Source organism: Equus asinus, chromosome 7 (assembly GCF_041296235.1).
Source record: "Equus asinus isolate D_3611 breed Donkey chromosome 7, EquAss-T2T_v2, whole genome shotgun sequence".
NCBI lineage: Eukaryota > Metazoa > Chordata > Mammalia > Perissodactyla > Equidae > Equus > Equus asinus.
In genome coordinates, this window is record NC_091796.1 from 76870486 (window position 1) to 76895342 (window position 24857).

A 24857-nucleotide genomic window follows, 5' to 3' on the forward strand; every position below is an offset into this window, starting at 1 on the left:
AAATAAATAAGTAAACTCAAGCTGCTTAGCTGCCTTATGCAGATGCCTGAAGCTGCTCATATACCTGTATGTCTGAACCCTCCCCTCAGATCTGCTGGTTATCCTGAAGCATGGCTACTTCTCAAAGTAGGGCCATGAAATGCCAGTCTTTGGGTTATGGTATCTAAGGAGATTTCTTGTCATTTAGCAGAGCAATGTTGGCAGGTGACAGAAAACGAGAACTGAAAAACCCAGTAACTCCTCGCAGCACCCAGAAGAAGATAGACTACAGATCTCTCCCAGGATCCTGCTCCCCTGATGGCTGGTCGACAAACACCTGCTGAGATTCTCCTGCGTGCAGGCCACCGTGCGAGGGGCTGGAGACTGCGAGGAGAGGAGGCGTGGTGAGAAGGGGCAACCAAGACATGGGGAGGCCTTCAAGGAGCTCGCACCCCATGTGCGTGACAGACAACTAATCAACTGCAGCATAGGGGCAGAAGGAACACAAGCACTAAATACAGTTGATCTTCCTTATTAGCAGATTCCACATTTGTGAATTTGCCTCCTCGCTAAAATTTGTCACCTCAAAATCACTATTTGCAGTGCTTTTGCAGACTTGCGCAGAGTGGTGAATAATTTGAGTCACCCGACACTCAGGTTCTCATCTGAGGTTGAACAAGGTGGTATTGTGCTTTCTTATTTCAGCTCTATCCAGAGATGACCAGAGGATGGGACGGTAGGGGACAGTGTAGTGCAAAAAGCTCTGGCTCTGAGGCTGGTTGGACAGGCACTCAAGAGGCATGTGACCTCAGGCAAGTCACGTGACCACTTCTGAGCCTCTTCTTCTCTTTTGTAAAACAAAGAAAATAGAATCTACTAGGATGAATTGTTTCCAATTTAGCATTATAATCTATGTGAGTCTATACTCTGTATAACCTATCTATGTATGTAAATATTTTCCTTAGGAGTAACGCTTCAGGATTTGCTAACTCAGTGTTTGTGGGGACTTTATAGATACAGGACTTTATAGATACTGCAAATAAGGAGATCTGATTGTGTGTTGAATTATTTGGGATTTACAAAGCTGGAACGAACCAAGAAAAATAATTAATAAGAATGTTGTAACTGGAAGTGAAAGAAGAGGCAAAAGAATCAGAAAGTCAGAATAAGGCAAGGCTGAAGTGAAAAATGGGTAACTCTCAGAACCTGTTCTTACCAGGAGCAGCAGCAGAAAGGAACTCTGCTGATGGTGATCTAGACAAGGTCTCGAGGTCTGAAGCCTGACTCACAGCTTCCTGGAGGTGACTCACAGAATCTGCAGAGAGGGAAAACGCTGACACAACGTTGTTCTACCATAAACACCTTCTCTCCCTGTGCTAGGCATTTAGTCCCAAGCCCTGCTGGTTTCGCTATCACCCCATGATTCTACGAGCTATCAAAGAACGGTAGAGGCACTTCTAAAACAACAGTGAGTATGCTCCTTAAACTCCTCAAAAACAAACTATGTTTAGGACCTGAGGTAATGAAATAGATGCTATGATTTTACAAAATACATCTAAACATGCCAGAGGGAAGTGGAAGACTTCAATAGTGGTCCTGGAGGGTAGGGAGTAAGAAACAAAAGCTGGCTGGGACCATCAGCCCACATTTCATTTTCTTCTTTCTAGAAGAGGCTGAGTCAGCTCATATACTAGTGATATCTGACGTGACCCTGGAATAGAGCACACCCTCCATACACAACAATGGCATTTAAGGACCCACTACACTAAGGCCAGACAAAGACCAGCTTTACCACGTTTCGTTTCCCAAACCCTTATATTATGCAAGTGGTGGTGATCTATCATCCTTTAATTCTGGTTAGCCTGCCACTTCCTCTAAGACAAAGATCTCTCCTATATAATAAAGAGCTCTCTCCTGAAGTGTATTCCTTTCACTCTTGATCACCTCAAAATAATAAAGAGGAGAAGTTAAAGCTAAGGACGTAGTATGGTATTTCTTCCTCCACGTAGAACCCCCATCCAGAATGTTGGCAGTTACCTGATCGTTTCTCCCTCAGAGGGTAAGGGAAGTCCAGGGCTTTCCCTGCGTATCTGGAAAGCAGTGAGTCAACCTCGTCCGTGCTGAAGCCAATCTCCTGCCCGGCCAGCAGCTGGTGCAGAGTCTGCACAGCCACAGCGGCCCAATCCACTTTCATGTTCATGAGCAGCTGCTCCAGCATGAGCAGGGGGTTAGAGGACAAGTGGGAATAGCTGGCTCGGTGCTGCTCAGGCAGGGTCAGCAGAACCTGTTTGTGGGGTAGATCCATAGAGTAAAGAAAATAGTACCCAAATTTCAGAAGAAAGCTGAGATTCTTACTGGGAAGAAGGAAGGGTGTCAGAGACCAAAAGGCACACGGCCAAATACTGACACTGGCTAACAGTCTTTTAGGAAACAAGGCTGACTCCTCTCTAAATGCTCCAGATGGCAATCAAGAAGTATTCCAAGTACCTTCACCACAAGTACTCAACTCTGCCAACTGAGTGTAAAGGCAGCCATAGGCAATATGTAAATGAATACACAGGCTTGTTTTCCAATAAAACTTGATTTACGAAAGTGGGCTGAGGACTGAATTTGGCCCACAGGTGGTAGTCTGCTGACCCCTGTCTAGATCCTCCAGGTATGGGTGAGTCCCGCCTGATCCTTAACGCCACCATTCTGTCCACTTGAGGCTCTGTTAGAATGAGCAGAATAAGATGAGAAGATTTTAGCAGTGGACTGCCTAAAACTGGCACCTCCAGTGCCCTGTAGGTAAATAATGACTCTAAACTCTTTCTGGAGGTTGTTATCACTAGGCTTGAAATATGTTCACTGGCTCTGCTCACTGCCAATTTTCAAGGATTCCCCCATTCAGGTATAGTGTATCAAAACAAAAACAAAAACAAAATGGTCTATTTTCTTTAGGAACATTTTATGCAGTTGAACTCTTAGCACATGAGCCAGTGGTCATATTCATGGCTTTCCTAGCACTCGTTCTAGTCAAGGCACAAGTTCCATACTCATGGGGTGGTATACATGACTGCCAATCAGAATCATTAGAAGGGTGGCAGAAGGTCCATCTATCCCCAAACCCTCCTTGACTAGATTACTTTTTCTAGCTTAGAATTTCTTCTATTATTGTCTCCAAGGTTACACACCACAGGTAAAGATCTATTACCTTATTACCTAGGCAATTAACTCTTTTCCTTTAGCACAGACTAGTTTATCAAGCAGTAGTTTTAAATCCACACATCAGAATCCTTTTGGAAGACAGCCAGGTCCTGACCCAAGAGATTCAGTTTTAATTGATCTGGGGTGGAGGTCAACTATTGATATTTTCAAAAAGTTCAAGTGATTCTAATACATGGTCAGAATTGAGGAGCATTGATATAGCAGATGCCAGATAAAGCACAAAGAGAACTTAGGAGGACCAGGTAAAATTCACTTTGGAGGCAGGGCAGTAAGAGAATGACAAGTCCTAAGGGACCCAACTAGGTTATGATGGGCTGCTAGGGTAAAGGCTTTATACAGCACAGGCCAAGGATGGCAGGTGTCTGGAAGAAGAGTCATTGAAAGAGCAAGTTCTGCAGTGGGAGCTGGGCCAGCAGGCTCTCCGTCAGGCATGCTTTCCCATCACCTCCTTTTTCTCTTTACCTTGGATCCCATGTACAGTGCCTGGATTTCACGGTGTCGGGCAGCAGTCAGTTCTCCATAGAAGTGGGTGGTGAGGTAGTTGGCCAAGAAGTGAGAAGTGGCCAAGCTAGGGTGCTGGTCAAGAGATTGCTCCGTGACCTCAAGGCACGTGGTGGGGTCAGGAATTCTCTGCAGGAGCTGTTGCAAGAGAAGGGTAGAAGAAAAGGTAGGCCTGTAGAAGAACTCTTAGTTTAGCCATATTTTGTTTGAGAAAGGAACACAGGTTTATTCATTTTGGATTAACCCCTTCTCCACACATTTTTCACCATCCCTGTGGCTTCACAATGATGGCTTTGATGGGACCAGAGTTCAGCAGGAGTCCTGGATCCAGCTGCCCATCTGGCACCTAATGCAGGGCTGGGCACCTTCTGCTCAAGATGGGATAAGAAGGGGCAGACCTGATATTGGGAAAGCTTTGTATAGGATTCAGCATGAAGAGAGCTGTCTGATTTGACTAACCTTCCTGTCCTGCCCCGAAAGAAAAATGGGAAGAGTTGGAGACTTACTTTCAGAGCCTTTTCATGATCTCCTTTTTCTAGAAGGTGTAGAAGATGCTTTTGATGTAAGCTGATTAAGTGTTCTCTTGGAATAGGGTAGAGGCAGCCCCACTCCTCACACAGCCCATACTCCTGGAAGGAAACACACACACCTTCAATCCCTTTAAATTACTGCACTTGTCACTCATCCAGCTTCTGCCTGTTTTCTTCTCAGTAGTCTTGAGTCTACTAAAGCCCCAGGAGAGTTTGGTAAGTGCTGATGGGGACTTCACTATGGGATTACAGTGGGATCATAAACTCAAAGGACTGGAGTGGCAAGGTAAGTTATGAAAATGATCGAAGTGGGCTGACTGTTAATGCTATCATTCTCATCTTAGCTTTACCAGAAAAACAGATGACATACAGTGACTGACACTTGGTGTCAGCCCTGGGAGATACTGAGGAAGTGGGGAAGACTGAGAAGACAGTCCAGAGGAGACAGTTCCTACTCATTTCGGACTGTTGCCATATGAACGGGCAGGCCCAGGGTTGCCAGACTTTAAAAAACTCAAAAAAATTTTTTTTAATCAAAAATGTTTCCTACTTTAAAATGTTGGCAATGAAATCAGTATGAAAAAAATAAAAATTCTGCAGACCAATACTGCATGGGCCAAACAAACTTGCTGAGGGTTGGATTCCATCCATGTCCCCTTTGCTAGCTGCCCCCTAATTTGTGAACTCTGGATTAAAGTTTCAGAGAACGGAATTTCCAGGGCTTTGTTCAAGGATTCTAATGCAGTGGTATCTGCAATGACACCCCTTCCCCCAACTCTGCCTCAGGCCGCCTTCTTCAGGATGGTTCCTTGTTTCTCAGGCTACGTTAGTGCTCTGCCTGGACTTCCACCACAAGCTGGGCTTACTTCTGTCACTTGATATATCACCATCACCAAGGGATGTGTCTCACATTGCCCCCTTCCCAGAATGTGAGCTGCGCAAGGGCAAGGACTAAGCTTCATTATCTTTATTTCACCACCACCCAGCATAGTGGCAAATAATATGCAGTCAGTAAAGGTTTCCTGGATGAATGAACATCTGAATGAGCATTTCTACATTTTGAACTATGGCAAATCAGTTCCTTAAAAGGTAAATAAAAATCTATTTAGCACTCAAATGTCTAATAAAACACATGAAAAGATATTCAAGGTCATTAGTAATCAAGGAAATATGAATGAAAACAATGATGAGATACCATCCTACTGGCGAAAGGTGAAAAGCTGAACAATACCAAAACTTAGAAAGGATATGGAGCAACAGAAACTGCGAGTGGCACAACTGAGCTGAGGAGCGATTTAGTAATATCTTAATAAAGGTGAGGATGTTCACGCCTGAGGACAGAGTAATTCCACTGCTGGGTGTGCCCTCTGTACCTAGTGTTTACAGTGTAGAAAATCTCATGTATGAACACAAAGGTCATAGTGCAAAAGTGTCAACTGTATTACTCTTTATACTTCTCTGTATGTTGGCAAATTTCAAAAAAAAAAAAAAGAGAAAAAAGAATGTGATGTAATTATAAAAAATTGTGTACCCTGACACATGGAAAGGGGTCTACACAACCAGCTAAGGAACTGCAACACTGAAAAGAGGAGGAAGGGGAATACCACCCAGGAAAATGGTACCTTTGCTTCTAGAATCATGTTCATGACAGTTGATGGGTCCTCAACACAACAGTTCCTCAGGGTCTGCCAGTCACACCACACGGGGGTATCCTGCAGACCTAGAATCTAGGGAAAGACAGGAAGCTATCAAACCTCACTGTAGCTTCTCCCTCCATGAACAAGTCACCAGAGCTTCCAGGGATGGGCTGTCCTTAGGTCTCTGTACCAAAGTTAGGCTGTCAGAATTTGCCAGGAGATAGGAATAATTAGAGCAAATGGGGCAAAGATTGGAGAGGCAAGTGCATTCTCTGGAAGTATAATCAGGGAGCAGAGGCTGATTAGCGAGGCCAGAATTGGGGCCTTTCACTGGTGAGGACAATTCTCAGAGGCTTCTATGCTTTATAGCTTGTTCAGTTTTCTGGGGTCACTTGTCCCATGCTCCTCCATCTCAAAATTCTACTCAAGTTATTCTTCGGCTTGAATGCTCTGTGGGATCACCATTCAGGTAGCACTTTAGCTCTGCATGAAAACTGCTGAGGAAGAGTGGAAAAAAAACCTTTTCCACCTGCCATTTTCATTTTCCCTGGTGGGGCTCTGGACTCTGTTCAGTTCCAAGAGCACATGGAAAAATGAGCATATGTCTTATACTTGTCACGTGGCTGTACCACCTAAATCTGTCTCCTTGAGCCTCTTGATCTTGACTATAACACATATCCCACAAGAACCTTTCACTTTTGAAACTGTCACTTTCATGCATCCTTTCAAAGTAGCTTTTGAAATTTAGCTGAAATTTAAAACAATCTATAAAAAAGACGTTACAGACATAAAACATACACAAAGCTCAAATAGACATGTGAAAAGGCTTTGTGGACTGTGAAGCATCATTCCAGTGTTAATTTTGTTATTATTTTTATCCATGTTTGATGCATATATATTTAAAATTACAGGAGTAAATAAAACAGGAATGAGATAGGAGGCCTCCTCACTGTTCAGGTGAGAGCAGGAGCCAGATGCAGAGCAAAAGCCAGGCCTAGATTTTCTGTTCCTCAAAATCCACCACCATATGAGAAAAGGCTGGGGTTGGTAATAGGGTGAGAAGCTTATTTCCCTTCTCCTGATCTCAGGGCCCATACCTTCTGATACACCTGCAGCTCTGCCAGTTTTCTCCGTAGCTCACACTTTAGTGCATCTTGGACAGCTATGTCTGAAATGCAGTAGGCCAGGATCTCCAAGCACGACTCCAGTGGCCACCTGTTCACAAACTGTAGGGTTAGTCGACTTCTCAGAGATGCATCCTTCACAGCAAACAGGTACTGCCAACCTTCTTTGTCTACAAGATAAAAAGATGCCTAGAGGCAGCAAGCCTGGCCCAGACGAGCTCAAGATCCAGGTTACTTCTTAAGAGAAAGGCTGGCCCCGTGGCTGAGTGGTTAAGTTTGTGCGCTCCCCTTCAGTGGCCCAGGGTTTCGCCCATTTGGATCCTGGATGCAGACCTAGCACTGCTCATCAGGCCATGCTGAGGTGGTGTCCCACATAGCAGAACTAAAAAGACCTACAACTAGAATATACAACTATGTACTGGGGAGCTTTGGGGAGAGGAGAAAAAAAAAAAAGATTGGCAACAGATGTTAGCTCAAGGCCAATCTTAGGAAAAACAAAAAAGGGCTTCGTTTAGTTTCATAAAGCAGGAGCTTGGAGGATCCTTAAGATCCATCTGACTCTAACTAGTTTTTATACTTGGAACCATTATATGACAGGGAGAAATGCTCTACCCCTATGTTTCCCTTTATATCAACCTGATCATAGTCAGGAGGCTTTCAGAAGATAGAGAAAGAGAAAAGAGAGGAGGAAGAAGAAGGGAGGAAGGAAGACAGAAGCACAGATGAAGCCCTCCATGTTCTGGCATGCTGCACATATGGCACTCTTTCAGACTCAACTGTCAGTGGAACTTTTAGTTTTCCCCATAATATCCACTCTGTGGCAGACATAACTACTTGAAAGTTGTTTCAGGTAAACTAGTTTCACTCCCTTGATATCATCTGCCATTACTACTTAATAGATCTCTCTCTCCCACACCCATTTCACAGAGCTGAAAAACACACCAAGCAATTAAGACAGCACAGCCAGTCAGTGGGTTTCTTCCCCTCTCAAGGGGGAATTTTCTCCTTTTCATGGGGCAGCCAACCCTCCTACCCATAAGCCATTCCCAACAGCACACCTGGCTCTTGCTCCCCCTAGTGGAGTTTTGTCGGTCACTGGCTCTCAACCCTGGTTACACACTGAAATCTCTTACCCAGCTTTCAAAGTAGAGATTGTCATGCAGGCCCACAGTCTGTTTTTATAAATAAAGTTTTATTAGAATATGGCCACGCTCATTTACGTATGTATCGTGTATGGCTGCTTTCATGCTATAATGGCAGAGTCGGGTAGTTGCAACCGAGACTGTATGGCTACAAAGCCCTTTACGGAAAAAGTTTGCTGACCTCTGTTTTCAAGTAAACACTTGCCTGACCCCCATCCTGGGCTTCTGGTGGTGAGGCTCAGATACTTGTAGTTCATAGACTTTTCCAATGATTCTGACACCCAGAGTAGAGAGCACAGGTCATGAGTGCCTGTTCTAAAGTTAGATGAACCTGGGTTCTAAGCTCTGCTCTACCACTTACTATCCTGAGCAAGTTTCCTATCCTCTGAGCCTTGGTCTCATCTCAGTATTGTGAGATTATAGTGGCACCTTTTTCTAGAGTTCTTGGGAGATCAAATACAATGTTACACTCAGTGAATGCTAAATACTATTTCCACTGGTCAAGGGGAGGCAGAACTTTCTGCTCACCATATGCCGCAGCACAGCTCAGGACTGCATCCCGTATGCTGCTCAAGTTGTCCACGTCTCGCCCGTACACCTCAGTGAGCTGAAGGGCCCGGGGCCAATCTCTGGCCACTAGGGCTTCCTCGAAGGCCTCAGTGAGCACATCTAGGGCAGTGGGAGAATGCAGGCCCAGGAGGACAGTAGAGAGACTGGCCTGGCCACAGAGACTTGCTGCCAGACTCTGCCCCTGCTCAGACGATCCTTGTAAGGGCTCCCAGGCAGCCATAAGGGAGGCCTCAAGCATAGGGAACTGTTCTAGGAGGCGCTCACACTCCCGGGCTACTTGCTCTGCAGTTAGAGGCACCTCCCTGCGGCCACGAAGCTCCTTCCACGACAAGCTGGGCTTGGTGACCTTTGCCCCCCAGGAAACGCCCAGGCAGGCCACTGTAGCCAGCAGCTTTGAGCGGGACTTAAGGAAGGCCAAGGCAGAGGAGGTGAGGGCTGGGGGTGATGAACCCCTTGGGGAGGAGTGGGACTTTCTCTCTAATGTGGGATTCTCAGTTGGCTTTGGGGAGCTCAAGGTAGAAAGTGGGAGGTCCTCCAGGCAGTGGGAGGTGTGCAGCTGGGCCAAGGTGCCCAAGTGGGTCAGAAGGGATGATGTCTGCTGGCTTTGCCGGGATGAGCAAAGGGCAAGGGGCTCACAGCAGCAGTTGACGATGACCTGTGGCACACTCAGGCCGAGACCCTCTTGGGCCAGAAGGGCTGCCAGCCTGGAGAGAGAGAAGCACAGGGCATGTAAGGCCTGAGTGCATACATACCACCATTACCCAATCTCAGAATTTCTTTATGTTCACACAAACAAATGTAAATGCAGGCTCTTTAATTGTTTCTCTCTCTTTTTTTCTGCACAAAGGTAGCCCATTAGGCACACTGCTCTGCCCTGTGGTTTGTAACTTAATAACATATCTGGGAGAGCTGTTCATATCCCTCTATAGAGGGGCCCATCATTTTTTTTTTACAGCTACATATTATTCCATTATGTGGATGAATATAATTTAACTAGTCTTCTATTAGTAGACAACGGATTTTTCTGATCTGTTGATCTTACATATAAGGCTGTAATAAAATGATTGCACATACACCATTTTTCACATGTACAATCATGTGTCGCTTAACGATGGGGATACGTTCTGGGAAACGTGCTGTTAGGTGATTTCGTTGTTGTGCAAACAACATAGTGTGTACTTCACAAGCCTAGATGGTACAGCCTACCACACACCTTTCAGTACTAATCTTATGGGACTTGGCTTTTGGTATTAATCTTTTTTTTTTGAGGAAGATTAGCCCTGAGCTAACATCTGCTGCCAATTCTCCTCTTTTTGCTGAGGAAGACTGGCCCTGAACTAACATCTATGCCCATCTTCCTCTACTTTATATGTGGGACACCTGCCACAGCATGGCTTGACAAGCAGTGTGTAGGTCCACAGCCAGGATCCGAACCGGCAAACCCAGGGCTGCCGAGGCAGAATGTGCAAACTTAACCACTGTGCCACTGGGCTGGCCTCTGGTACTAATCTTGTGGGATCACCATTGTATATGCAGTCAGTCATTGACTGAAACATTATGCAGTGCATGACCATACAATAAAGCTGCAGGGTAAATTCCCCAATGTGGATTGCCAGGTCAAAGAGTATATGAATTTCTAATTTTAGTAGACTGCCTTCCCACAGGGGCTGTATCAATTTATATCCCATCAGCAATCTATGAGAATGCTTGTTTTCCTACAGCCTAACCAACTAATGTCTTATCAAATTTTCAGATTTTTACCTATTTATAAGTGAAGATTCACCAGTTAATTTTATATTTGTAACATAAATGTTAGAGGTGGCAAGTGGGAAAGAAATGAAGCACATGGAATTTTAACATAGCTGTATAAGATTAAATGCAAGTCAAGGGAAAAGTTGGGAAGAAATCTCCACTCTCTGTACTGAACCCAGGCACAGCCCCACTGAGCCCTTCGTTTCCTTGATGAAACAATTAGGAAGGCCCATGCTTGATTCCCACAGGGTGGCTCCTACCTGTCTGGGGGAACTTGTCGCTCAAGCAGGAGGTGTGACACCAGTTGGGATGAGCTCTGTTGCAGGAGAACAAAGGGATTTCCTACTTTGACCTCCACGCGATCTGCAAAGGTAAAGAAAGTGACCTTCGTTTGCACCACTGATTGCCACAGTTCAGAGACCTGTTGTCCAGAATCAATAAAAAAGTACTACAGTGTCAAAGCAAAGACTACATTGACATTTTCCAGGTAAAGGGTTTTCTCAACATGACCCTGACCACAAGTTTATGCTTTACCACTGCTCTAAAGACTTCCAACCACAGACAAACTTCAGTGGGCAGATCTAGCCACAAAAAGCTCATCCTGCTCTCTTCAACATGACTGAAGTGCATGCAGTACTTGCTCTGTGGACTCAAGTAAGACTCTAGGACTCATATCAGAGACTTGGTTCCTCTGCTGAATCCTCATATCCACAATGGACTGAAGGTCTGAGACAGGTATTTTTGTATCATCAATGCCGCTGAAATTCATTGAGTACTCCCATGTGATGTACAACTGTACTACACACTGGGGAGACAAAGATGAAGAAAACACAGAGAAGAATGACAGGACCTTGTAAATCTAGTGCCGTTGGCTACTGCTGTACCCAGAACCTCTTACTTGAGCACCTTCCTCTTCCTTGACCTAAACACTTGGAGGCCAGTCATGACTCTATTTCCTCTTTCTTGCTACTTACCAGGCTCAGAGCTCAAGCTCCGAAGAAGAACTGCAGCCAGGGTGCTACAGTAGCTGAAGAAGGTGCCCAGGTAGTCAGTTTGCCTGCTGCCTGCTGGGGTGTGTTTGCCCAGGTTCTTCTGAAGGAGCTGAGTCTGGATATGCACAGGGTGGTTCTCTGCCTCCAGAGCTTTCTGGGCCACCTGTTCCACCAGGGAAGAGAGTGGAGTACTCCTGGGCTCTGAGAGGAGTTAGGAAAGGAGAAGGGATGGAGGCTTTAGTCTCTGCATCCAGTTTTGTGACAATTTCAAACATAATATGTGAACTGGGCCTCGGTACACTGCCTGGGGCATCCTATAGCCTGGGTGTTACACTTACAAGGCAGCTATAAAATCCTAAGTTGGTTTTCTGTACAAGTGATTCTCAGCCAGCAAGAGCTTTGAGTCTGGAGAAATCAGGGTGAATAGTTCTGTTTTCCACCCCAGTGTCTCTGGGGTGGAATGGCTTTATAAAGGTCATAGCAATCTTTTGGGGAAGGGTTGATAAACATTTACTGAGTACCTTCTGGGTATATTTCTCATTAGGAATGAGAAAAACATATAGCTAATGGAGTGTTAAGCATCCCTTCACTTGAAGGGCGGGGAAACAGGTGGAATTAGTTATGAGACATGCCCGGCTAACTAGAGGGCTGGTAGAGCCCAGTTCTGGAGTCTTAAGCCTCTGCTCCTTCACTCTTGGCTGTTTCCTCTCCCCATTTCAGCCCTCAACTGCTCCCAAGCTGTCAGGTCCACACCTGGCAGCTCCAGTGCTTCTCTCAGTGACTGAAGGCCCTGATCCAGCTGCTGGGAGTGGGTGGTGTGGCTGGCAACACAGTCCTCAGTCAGGCTGGGCCAACACATCTGAAGAAGCTCAGCAATACTGCACCGTGGAAGGCTTCCTCCTTTTTCTTCTACACTCTCTATGGAAAGCAAAGGAGAAAGAAAACATGAAGTCCGACGCTGGCCTAAGATTCCAAGTCCAGGAGAAAAAAAAAGGGAGAAAAGCAACTCACCTGATTTAGTTTGTCCGGCTGACACAAGTGGATAATTGAGAATCTTGCTGATTTGCTGAAGAACAACCGGAAAACCTCGAATGCCGTCAGCATTGAGGAGTACGTGGTCTAGCCGTCGACCTGGAAAGAGATGAAGGAAGACAGAACGCAGAAGAAATAAGGTACATTCAGAGATTGATACTCAGTCCTCTAGTCACTTGTAAAGTTTTATCTTCTCCAATACTAAGGAGGAAATAAATGCCGTGCCATTTGGGGTGAAAACCAGCATACCTCACTTATTCCATGCCTGAGGTTCAAGGGGTAACTCGGGCAAGATGCCCCAGCTGTCAACAGCAGCAGACCCAGAGCCTCTGGCGCTCCTATGGAATTGCTATCCCAAGCCACTCAGGCACTTCTTGTGGATTTGCCTCAGTACTGCCCTCAGCCGAGAGCTTGAGCTGGGATCCCATGCGTCTTCTCTAATTGCTTTCAGTGGTGTCTTGACACCCTGACTAGATTTTAAACAACTCTATGGACAGAGATTATTCCTTATACCCCTCCTGTACCCCTATATACTTGGGATGATCTGGAAACACAGTAGGTACTAAATTAATTCCTAATTGATTGACACGAAATCGTGTCAGCTATTAATAGCTTGGATAATATCTCTGTTCATTTTAGAAAATAAGTACTAGACGAGTGGGAGGGAAATTGGTAAAAAATAGCATTGTGTACACCACAGTATACTTTCTGGGATGGATTATGTGAACATTAAGGGACTTTTAAATCAATGGCTCAGAAGTGACTTGGAGGGGTGCCCAGAAATGAGTTAACATGGGAGGCCTGAGACTGCTATCCTTAGAAAGGGCTGCTTGCAAGGTTGGCCCCTGGCTGGTGTCTGCAAACTTAATGGGCAATGGTTTCCTACACTGACAGAAAACTTTCCCTAAATGATGAGAGTGGTTTACTGTGCCTGCACTGTTTGTACAATGTGGTTTATATGAACATGTGCCTTCCTTCTGAGAGTCTGGAATTTTGGTTCATGCTGGGCAGAGGGTGCCTTTGTTACCAGCCCCCAGTAAAAACCTTGAACATTGGGTCTCTAATGAACTTCCCTATAGACAACACTTCACACTTGTCACAACTCATTGCTGGAGGAATTAAGCCCATCCTGTGTGACTCCACTGAAAGAGGACTCTTGGAAGCTTGTGCCTGGTTTCCTCCAGACTTCACCCCAAGAGCCTTTGCCCCTTGCTGATTTTGCTTTTAGACTTTTGCTGAAATAAATCTTAGCCATGACAGGAGTATGACTATACGCTGAGTCCTGTGAGTTCCCCTAGTGAATCACTGAATCTAGAGGTGGCTATTCATATCATAACCTATTCACCATTCCGCCCTCCACATTACTGAGAAGGAACATGCTGCTTTCTCCCTCACTGGTCAGTCCTTCCAAGGTCTGGTGTGTGTAATCAAGGATGGGCTGCGAGTGGAACTTTGCCTAATTCTTTCTTCGTATTCCTCTACCTTCATTCCTCCAAGAATTCCACATACACATTCTGGGATATTATTAACCTCAATGAACAAACCTCCCTTCAACTGTGATCCCCTAAATTTTCCCTTAACCTGGTTTGCAAACTTGAGACTGTCCCAGGTTTTAGGCTAAGTGGGTTTCACCCAGGAGGGGGCAGGCAGTCTAAAGGTACAAATTCCATTTATACCATTTTTGCATAGGTATTTCCCCCTTGAATTTATCAATAAACCAGAAAACAATCTCCCCAATGGTTGCAGACTGCTACACCTATTCAGAAGGCAAGTCTCTCAACAGACTGGATTTATGCTATCAGACTGGGCATGAGGAAATTAACTAATAATCCCTTCTCCCTGCCCCTCCTGCCCCAAAAAGTCCTTCCTTCTTGCACAATTTATCCAGTATCTCAGAACCCAGCTCCTCACTTGAAAATTAAGGGCTGAAACTAAAGCAGCCCACTCACCCCGGCTCTCAAGGCTGCTGTTTAGACGTCGCTCGGCTGTTTCTAAGAGCTGCTTGCAGGTTTTCCAGAGCTGGCACTGAGAGCAAGCTAGGTCGAATGCAGCCATGGCAGGGGGACTCAGGTCCTCCAGGACCTCTCTCAGCGGGGCAGTGGGCTCTATCAGGGTACTGCTTATCCAAAAGTCCTCCTGGAGCATGGGGATGGGGTCCCCAGAGGCGCTGAGCAGCTTGTCGGTCACATCAGAGATGGAGTAAAATACCATCCCTGGACACCCAGCAGTGGAGTAAAAAGTAAGAGTTAGTTAAAAGGATTCTAACTACCATTTTTATCATGAAAAGTAGTTATTTATTTTATTTATTTTGTGAGGAAGATTTGCCCTAAGATCTGTTGCCAATCCTCTTTTTTTTGTTGTTTGAGGAAGATTAGCCCTGAGCTAATATCTGTGCCAATCTTCCTCTACTTTGTATGTGGGATGCCTCCACAGTATGGCTGATGAGCAGAGTAGGTCCGCACCTGGGATCTGAACCCACGAACCTGGGCTGCCGAAGTGGAGCACATGGAACTTTAACCACTCGGCCACAGGGTTGGCCCCCGAAAAGTACTTATTTAAAAAATGTCTGAGGTCCTTCTGCATAGGATATCATCCATGCACATCAGAACCATCATTACAGCCCCAACGGTGTGGAAAGGAAAACCAAGAGAAACTCAGAATGGTTGAGATGACGAGGGCTTCTTTCAAATAGGATCTAAAAATAGGTAGGGAAAGAATGAGGTGGATCTGTGTATGCTAATTGGAAAAGATCTCTAAAATACACTGCTAGAGCTGGCCCCGTGGCCGAGTGGTTAAGTTCACGCACTCCGCTGTAGGAGGCCCAGTGTTTCGTTGGTTCAAATCCTGGGCGCGGACATGGCACTGCTCATCAAGCCACGCTGAGGCAGCGTCCCACATGCCACAACTAGAAGGACCCACAACGAAGAATATACAACTATGTACTGGGGGGCTTTGGGGAGAAAAAGGAAAAAAAAAAAATCTAAAAAAAAATAATAAAATACGCCGCTATAAAAGCAAGGTAGTAAACAGTACTTGTTGTAAAAGCCCTTTTATATTAAAAACAAGAAGGATGTACATGTTTTCTTTTGAATAGGTACAGAAATATACCTGGGAGAATACAGAAGGAGCAACGTGTGAGGGTACTTGATGTATAGAGCCTAGACCAGTAACAGACGAAACGTGGGACAAGATTCCACTTTCAAGACATAGTGAGAGGATGATCTTTTTTGACGTGCAGCCAAGGTTGGGAATTGAGACCTGTGAATCCCAGGCCCAAGGTGCTACATACAACGTCTTCACTTTACGGAAAAGTAAAAGAATACTTTTATCCTTGCTTTATCCTTGAATAATTACATGGGAAAGAAAGAAACTCCAAACCATTTCCTAAAGCCCAAGATAGTGGCCATCAACACACATGGTGGCACTAGCATTCACACCCTTCAGTTTAAGTTACATAGGTCAAGCTTAACAGGACAGCTCCAGTGGCAAGTACGTGACCACGGTGGACAGGGAAGCTGGGCACATCTAGAAACCGATTCTGAACGTTAGGATAGCTGTTCTGTCAGGCATGTGTTCTGCTCTGGATTTCTGCTCACCTTCATGATGAGCCTCTGATTTGGGCGGCTTTTCCCCTGATACCCTTCTCCCCCAGCTACTTCACCATCTATGGTGGCAAAAGAGATTCCTGACCTGCCGCTGCAGCGCTGCCAATAGCCTGTAGAGTTGAGCGGCCACTGCCTGTTCTTCGAATGGTGCTGCTACCCCCGTCTGAGTTCTGGTTTTCAATCTTGTGCTCTACTCGGGCCAGCTCCTGGATCACCTCCTGGTAGCGTTCCACGAACATCAGTTCCCCTGAGCTGGGCGAGGACTTGAGGTTGAACATGAATACCACCTGTCACAGGAGAGGAAGGAGTGTGGGTTGTGGTGGGCCCACTGAGTTGAGGAATGTCTAGAGATATGAGATCTTGCCAATCACTAGACTATGGTCCTCAGACATCTGCTTTGTAGGGTGGAAGAGCACTGAACATTCAAAAAGAAGACCAAATATAGAAATAACTCATAGAACTCAGCAAGAAAGCCACCAAAGCCCCAGTAGAAAATAGGCAAAAGATGTGGGCAATTTCAAAGAGAAAATACATATGACTAACACATCAAAGAAAAATGTTTTCCCTTATCAGTAATCCAGGGAATTTATGTAACATTAATATCATTTTGCATGTAGCACAATGACAAAGTGTAAAAATAAACCCTCAGTGGGCAGTGGTAGAATGAAGTGTCACAACCTGTTTCGAAAAGCAATTTGGCAATTTATAAAGCTTTAAAAACCTGTATAATCTTTAACTCAGTAATTTTTATGAGAACCTTTCTTTTTTTTTTTTTTTGAGGAAGATTAGCCCTGAGCTAACTACTGACAGTCCTCTTTTTTTTTTTTTGCTCAGGAAGCCTGGACCTGAGCTAACATCCATGCCCATCTTCCTCTACTTTATATGTGGGACGCCTACCACAGCATGGCATGCCAAGTGGTGCCATGTCTGCACCCGGGATTTGAACCGGCAAACCCCGAGTGGAACATGCACACTTAACTGCTGTGCCACCAGGCTGGCCCCTATGAGAACCTTTCTTAAGGAAATGATTCAAAAGGCTTAATACCTAAAGGTGATAATCTTGCCACTATTTATTACAACTATTACAAGGTTGAAAATAATCTAAATGTTGAGTAACAGGGGAATGGTCAAATGTACCTACTTGATCAGATTATTATAAGGTCACTAAAATCAGTTCCAAGGCAAATGCTTATATTATAATATGAAAAAGGCACATATAAAGGTCTAGAATCAAAATAATCTCTACTATACAAAAGTCATATATATCTTTGAAAAATATTGGCAAAAATATACTTTATCTTTAATATTGATTGATCTGGACGATAGATTTAAAAACAATTTTATTTTCTTGTTACTACTTTTTGGTATTTTCTTATAATATGCACAACTGACTCTGTAACCAGGTTTAAAAAATAAAGCTTTTATTAAAAAAAGAAAAGATAAAAGCCTCAGGAAAGGAAAAGACGGTGAGGACATTTAGGGGTAAAGCATCGGGCAGTTCACAGCTGACTTCCTCTGGATGTGGGTGTAAGAAAGGCTGGCAAGGGTCCTATCCTCCCCAAAGGGTCAGAATTATCATTATCATTAAAGTATAGGATCTAAAAGGATCAGGGGAACTTAAGCAAAGATTATCCCATCACCTAGATTTCTCCATGATCTCAACAATGGACCTCACATGAAAGGAAAATTCTGACCTACATGTTAAAGGACCAGCACAAGTGTCATAAATATATTCAGAAAGTTATATAGATAGATAGAAATATATCCAAAAAATTATAATACTAGGCTTTTATGCTATTAAATTTAAGCAATAGAAGATTCTTGCATTTCTCACAGCTTGTACATAATCCTTTTAACATTCCCATGAGGTAGGACGAGCAGGTATTACATTTAACTCCAATTTTCAAACGAGGACATCAAAGCTCAGAGAGGGTAAGAATCTTTCTGATTTCTACTCCATGCACTTTTCCCTCTAGAACATGAACACTCTAGCTTGCTAGACCCCTATACTTCTTACATATTGAACTGGCATTTAGTTACTATTAAAAATTGTCTGCATCATAAATTATAACTATATAAAAACATGTATGTATTCAGAGAAGAAGTACAAGGAAAGAAACAAAAATATTTCCATGTTTTGAAGTGGTGGGATTGTGGCCGAACATTTTCTATTATCTTGTTAAAACACTGTTTATATTAAGAAAACAAGCAGATGATTCAACAGCTTAAATCCCCTCCAGGCTGGGTCTTGAAATCCACAATGCTGAAGACTGGGCTTGGTACATGGAAACTTTCTCCTGCAGAAGGAGGATGTGGTCCCTTAAGGGCTCCCGAGTGGCTCTGCTTGCACATGCATCTAGATTTACCTGAGGCCCAGCGGGCTCCAGTTAGCTACGGGCTGACTCCGTGAGGAGGTATGGCCGCACAAGCACTCTCCTCACCTGATGGGCTTCTGCAAAGTTCCCCCGGAGGATGCAGGATGCCAGCAGAGACTCAGGTGGGGAGAACATCATGGGGATGAGCGAACTTTGAGGCTGGGGCTGTAACCTGCCATCCAGCTCATTCCTCCCAGACACAGTGCTCAGACTTCCCTCTGTTGGGATGCAAGAATGCAGGGGGCAAAGGAAGCAACAGAAATTGAGGAAAAACTATACTGCTGTCACCTCCCGCCAAACTCCTATCTCCTCAAAGTCCTTCTCTAAAAGGTCTGTAAATGGTCTTTATTTTTCCTTAACTGAAGGGAAACCTATACTATCATCTTTGAGTATGAGACTTTCATACCAACTACCTTCCTTGGGCATTCACCCATTTTTCTCTGCTGATGGGCAACTCAACTGACAGCGAGACAGCCCCTTCTCTTTTCCCCACTGAAATATCTCTGGCCGGCTGCAGAACCAACCTTCCTGAACGCGGGCATGAAGTGCTCAGTCTGGGTTTTTACACCATGGTTTATGGCAACTCTTATCAGGGCAAAGCTGCTTGAAGTTGGCAACTGGTTGGGACCCCCATACCTGAAGTACTTGTGCTCAGGTCACTACTCGTACTTTCCAGGGATGGATTGGAACCTCTGTCCCGGCCATCTAGAAGTATTAAGAAGAGAGAAAATCAACCACCAATGCCTCACAGTGTAGAAAGTGAGAAGTTGGCTTGAAGGCCAAGATCTAGGTAGTTAGTGAGTGGATAATGGGTAACTGCTACACTTGCTGCTCCTTCTACAGCAAAAGGCAAGGTCCTAAGGACCAAAGGTGACGGCTGTACTTAATAGGCCCCGTGCGCATCTGGGTAGTAGCTTATACCAGTGGTTTCCAACCTCTGGTCTCAGAGCCTCAGGAGCTTTCAGGTTATTTCTAGGAGTCAGCAACCCCCATCTGCTCACTAAGCACTGTCAATGTCTGAAAAAAGAAAAGCACAACTATTATGACCAGGAAGAAGGAGGGTGCAAAGGAGCATCACAAAATTTTCTGACAAAGAAAAAGTTGTCCTCACACTTAAAAACGTAGGGAACCAAAGTATAAGAACTGGTCTGCCAAAGACCACAATATTTAAAGGCCCGGAGGAAAAGCTTCTCAAGGCCTGCTTTCCTGATGAGCTAGGGCTTGCGATGGAGGCTTATTAGTCCTTATTGTGGGATTCAAGGGCGATATTGGCCCTGTGCGAGGGAGTCTCCTTGGCTCACTGTTTGGAAAGGAACAGACAGAAAGGAAACAGAAGAAGGATTGTACATTCTTGGGCTGGATGGCTCAAGTGGATGCAAACTGTGCTTTTTGACTCAAAACAATTAACTGAGCAGCTTAAGGGCCTTAGCAACTCAGCGTTGAAGTTTTCCAGGTCTCTCTCATGGGATCCTCCACCATCCCCAGTATGCTTACTTTTCTCATTGCCACTTAGCTGGAACTTACTCATTCTTTTGAGCTTGGTTCAAGAGTCAACTCTTCCATAAAAGCTGTTTCCCTGATCTCTGGAGGCTATGCTGATCTCTCCTTCTAAGAGACTTCTGTTTCCAGGCAGTCCCTCAGTGCAGTTGAAGTTTTTCATGTATACTGTCTTTGCAGGTAAATTATAAATTCCTTGAAGGCAAAGTCCTGGTTTATGACTCATTCACCTCCCTCAAGATACCTAGTATTGTTTACCACATAAGACAAATCTTACAAATTCCCTGTTAATTATTTAAAAATGACACCAAAAGCCATAATGGAAATTTGATTATCTAAAAATTTAATACTCCTGTGTAATGCTCCTGTATTAAACTCCTTAACAAAAACTCAAAATCAAAGTCAAAAGACAAAATGGAGAAAAAATTGTAGTACATAATGACAGAATAATTTCCTTAATATATAAAGAGTTTCCTACAATTCAACAGAAAAGACAAACCAATAGAAAATGTGGATCTTAGACATGAAAAGGCAGCTCACAGAAAAATATAAATGGCCAACAAATATGTGAAAAGACGTTCAATCTTAAACTAAAAATTAATATTAAAACAATGACACACCAGTACTATATTAATCATATTGGCAAAGATTTTTAAAAATCTGATACTACTTGTTTTTGATGAATGTATGTGCAAATAGGCACTCATATACAGTTGGTGAGAATGTAAATTGGTCTACCTTCTTTTTAGGCAATTTGGTAATATCTATGTTTTATGTCCACATTCCTTTGACCTTCTATTCTACCACCAGGGACTTATCCTATAGATATACTCACAAGTATGCAAAGACATATGAACAAGGTTGTTTACTGTGGCATTGTTTATAAAAATAAAAAACTGGAAACAATTTAAATGTCCACAAAAGGATACATATGACAATGGAATACTAAGCAACCTTTAAAATAGTAAGTGGAAAAAAGTAAGTTCTCAATATATAGTATGCTACATTTGTATGTATAAAAGGATATAAGTAAAAAGAGGAAGCCACAGTTCTCAACATATATCGTACATATAGTATGGTGCATCTGTACATATAAAATTATATATGCTTGTATTACATGGAAAGTTTCTGGAAGGAAACTACTAGCAAGAGTTACCTTGGGGGGTGAGACTAGGCTGATCTTAGATCACTTTTGTTTGTCTGTTTGGACCACGTACTTTATCTTAAAGAATATTAGACAAGTGGCAGTATACCGCTTGCCTGGTGCATGGGAACGAGGCATGGGGAGAGCTCTTCAGATTACCTGCCCGGCTCCTTCTTGTCCGACGACCCCGGCGGAGACTGGGGTGCCGTGTGGCAACAGGCCGGTATCTTCGGGAAGGTTGCTCCTCTGGAAGAGCAGATCCAATGGGTCATACGAGAGATTAATCAATTTTGATTTGACTTACCTCCTGGGGCAACAGGTAGGGGAAGATTTGGACTGAGGTCTGAGACATGGTTGTGCTACTGGTTGCTATGGTGATATGCCCTGAGTTAATGGTGTGACTCCCATGCACTCTTCGCTTTCCCACGTAACGGAGTTTTCCCCCTCCCACTTTCTGCTATCCCTCCCACCAGTTCTGCTATCTTCTCTCACCTGAGCCCTGGTTGCTTGTTACCACCTTGTATCTCCACTGGGCCTCAGAGACAACCTTGGAAAACCGGTGCAGGCGGCTCGGCAGTCCATCTCTGCTTCCCGAGCAGCTCTGGCCTTCTAGCAGCTTTGGGTTTTCAGGGAGGCTACGGCTGCTGAGCTCATCCAGCTGCTCCTGGAGAAGCCTGAGGAAGCCCCCTATTGCAAATTCATCGGCTAGGAACCCAGTGATACCACTAGTAAAGTGCTTTAGGTCCAAAAAGCTGTGCCCTTGAGGCCCTGGGGAACTGTCTTTTGACTCTGTCTTCAGACAGCTTGGAATGGTACAAGGAAGGCTCCTGGGGACTCCCAGGGAAGCCCGTTCTGACTTCCTCTCAGGCTGTGCTATGTGCTGAGGGCTCTCTGATGGGGACCTCAAGCCCAACTGGCCCTTCCCCTCAATGTCATCATCCTCAGCATAGTCCTCAGGCAGGTGAGGCTCTGGGTGAAGATCGGCAGAGGTGAGAAGGAGCAATGAGAAGATGTTTTCTAGAAGTTCCAGGCACAAAGAGTCAGGAATACTGCACAGATACTGTTGACACCTGGCCAGGTATGTTGAGAAGAGCCTTGAAGCACCTAAAGAAGCATGGTGAAGAGAAGAGGAGGGAAAGAGAAGAAAAGAGAGAAAATGCAATTAGAAAAAATACTTGCCAGACTCAAACCTTCTCACAACTTTAGCTCATTTATTTATTTTTTAATGACTAAGGGAAAGGTGGTTACAGTCAGAAGAATAAGAGACTATTCAGCCATGTCTTTTCATGATTTGCAGAAAGATTTTGCTACCCTAACTAAAAGTACAGATAAGCGAACATTCATTATTTTGTTTCTGCTTTTTAAATATTACATTATTCCTCATCTTTGAGAAGCACTCCATATTTCAGTTCCTAGAATGAAGGTAGCATGGGACCCCGGACACCTCAATTCTATTTTCACTCATTGTTACACTAAAGGTGATCACAGGCTACCCAGATCTTTTAAGAAATACTCGCTGGTCAAAAAATGACCATGCTCAGAGGTGAAGATCAATTCTGAAGCTACAAGGGAGAGATAACTGACCACTAGTCGCAGAAGGCAAGCTAAGGAATTATAAGTTTATTAAGAAAAATGAGAGGTTAGGATATTAGGTTGGTATCTTTCACATGGTAGGATGGGAAATCGACTTAGACTTAAAAAAATGAAACAACAGAAACATAATCAAGAACATGCCCTTTGGAAGGGTAAGTATTGTTTCTCAAAACATTTCAATTTATGTATCACTTATATACACATATACACATACATATATAAAGACACAAATTACATACCTAGGTGCAAACTGGAGTGTGATGTGAAACGCTATTTTTACTGTGGATTGTAATTAAAAAAAAGCATTTAGAAAACACTGCACTAGGTGATCAGACTCCATTAGAACTTAGGCAAGCCACTTGCTTTCTCCGTGTCCCTTTGATTCATGGAGGCTGATAAACGGATGAAAATATTCCTGGGCATAATGAGACCAAGGCCACTACGCCCAATCCTGGTGGAAAAGGGCTCTCACACAAAGAATTCACTGGGACAGGGTATTACCAGCTTCCGCCAAGGATGAGGGGGAAGCACTGTACCTGGGGAGGGGAGAGAATCACTCGCGGGCTCCACAGCTGACGCCAGGTCCTCAGAGGGACTGTCTTTGCATTCCTGGCACTGGGAGTGCTGGTGTGAGTTCACACAGAGGGCATAGATGGCATACTTCATGGCACAGAAGCTCCGGTAGAGTGTCAGGTTCTGGCACTGGCTGAGGTGCTCAGGGGCCAGGGTATCTGCCGAATCTGAATTGTAGAGGGAAATACGCAGAACTTCAGAGCTGATTCTTTCAGGCATGGGCTGCAAGTACGGCTGAAGCAGAGAGCTGCCGCACTTCTAGGTCCCTAAGTGCTCTCACCCTTTCTCCTTCCTGTCAGTTTCATCACCATCCCTTCCAGGCCTTCTCCTCTGGTCAACGTCAACCTTCAGTCCCTTCCACTTCCTTTTCCCCACCACCCTCCCTTCTCCATGTCTGTTCGACACAGCCCTCATGGCTTTTTAATAGGTCTTTTTCTTATATTTCTTAAAATACTTGTTTTTCCTTTGTTAAAAAATCAAAACTTAGAGCAAATGTTTAGTCTACCTAGTACCACATTATCCAAAAGGTAGACTTAAAATGTATCTAGATTGAGTGATGAGAGGAAAGGCAACAGAAACTTTTTTAAAAAAGATCTGATACTTTTAAGAAGGGGCCAGCCCTGTGGCCGCGTGGTTAAGTTCTCATCCTCCACTTTGGTGGCCCAGGGTTTGCCAGTTCAGATCCTGGGCACGGACCTAGCACTGCTCATCAAGCCATGCTGAGGTGGCGTCCCACATAGCAGAACTGGCAGGACCTGCAACTAGCATATACAACCATGTGCTGGGGGGCTTTGGGAAGAAGAAGGGAAAAAGAAAAATGAAGATTGGCAACAGATGTTAGCTCAGGGCCAAGCTTTAAAAAAAAAAAGAAAGAAAGCACTGAAGCAGACATCATGGGGAAAAAAAATCACAAACTCTTTTGAAATTCCTTGTACTTGTTTAATAATTTATAATTTCTCATTTAAATTTTTTTTTTTAACTTTAGGAGGAAGTGAGGGCACCATAATCTTTACAGGGTCTCTAGATATCTAAATCTGGCCCTAATTCTTTCCATAACAAAAGAACAACCTGCTCAAAAAAAGAAGCATTAAATGTAGTAAAGCAAAAAGAAGAAAAAAAATCACCCATGATCCTACCAGCTAAACACAATCACTGTAACATTCTGGTTTAACCCCTTTGGTAGTTTTGCATGTGTGTGTGTGTGAATGGTTAAGTTACATATAAGGACATTCTCTAAACGATTTCATTTTCCTACTTCTTAACCCATTATAGGAAAAGCATTTGATTATATTTCTTCATAAACTAAATTTCTGATGGCTGCATTTGTCCTACTGAGTGAATCCCTCACTCAGGCAAATTCCTCTTGGGCAGGGCTGGGCATTGCAGTAGTTAGGAATGTTTTGCTACTAGGATGTTGCAATAAACCCCTTTAATACAGGCTTCCTAGTGATTACTTCTTCTAGGAAGCTCAGCCTTGCCAAGGTCAGGGTAAGAAGCAGAATGAGATCAATATGGTTCTATGCTCCTGGCCTCTACATGGCATTACGCCCAGGCCCAGGACCTGCAAGTACTTGCACCAGCCTGAGAGGGATTGGCTCCTTAAA

At 44.2% G+C, this 24857-nt stretch overlaps 1 protein-coding gene across 1 annotated transcript in view; it reads right to left on the reverse strand.

The window, feature by feature from the left end:
- Nucleotides 1-24857, reverse strand: part of ZFYVE26 (zinc finger FYVE-type containing 26) — a 62097-nt gene that overhangs the window by 24444 nt on the left and 12796 nt on the right. The window contains exons 10-27 of the mRNA XM_014862415.3: nucleotides 23217-23420; nucleotides 21580-22191; nucleotides 21247-21333; nucleotides 19083-19151; nucleotides 18513-18664; nucleotides 16157-16358; nucleotides 14416-14679; nucleotides 12446-12565; nucleotides 12188-12352; nucleotides 11417-11635; nucleotides 10703-10805; nucleotides 8649-9394; nucleotides 6952-7148; nucleotides 5840-5944; nucleotides 4194-4316; nucleotides 3649-3825; nucleotides 2017-2263; nucleotides 1196-1294 (exon numbers count right to left, since the gene is read on the reverse strand). Of these exons, the coding sequence (XP_014717901.3) occupies nucleotides 1196-1294; nucleotides 2017-2263; nucleotides 3649-3825; nucleotides 4194-4316; nucleotides 5840-5944; nucleotides 6952-7148; nucleotides 8649-9394; nucleotides 10703-10805; nucleotides 11417-11635; nucleotides 12188-12352; nucleotides 12446-12565; nucleotides 14416-14679; nucleotides 16157-16358; nucleotides 18513-18664; nucleotides 19083-19151; nucleotides 21247-21333; nucleotides 21580-22191; nucleotides 23217-23420 (3891 nt within the window). The remainder of the gene's footprint in view (nucleotides 1-1195; nucleotides 1295-2016; nucleotides 2264-3648; nucleotides 3826-4193; nucleotides 4317-5839; nucleotides 5945-6951; nucleotides 7149-8648; nucleotides 9395-10702; nucleotides 10806-11416; nucleotides 11636-12187; nucleotides 12353-12445; nucleotides 12566-14415; nucleotides 14680-16156; nucleotides 16359-18512; nucleotides 18665-19082; nucleotides 19152-21246; nucleotides 21334-21579; nucleotides 22192-23216; nucleotides 23421-24857) is intronic.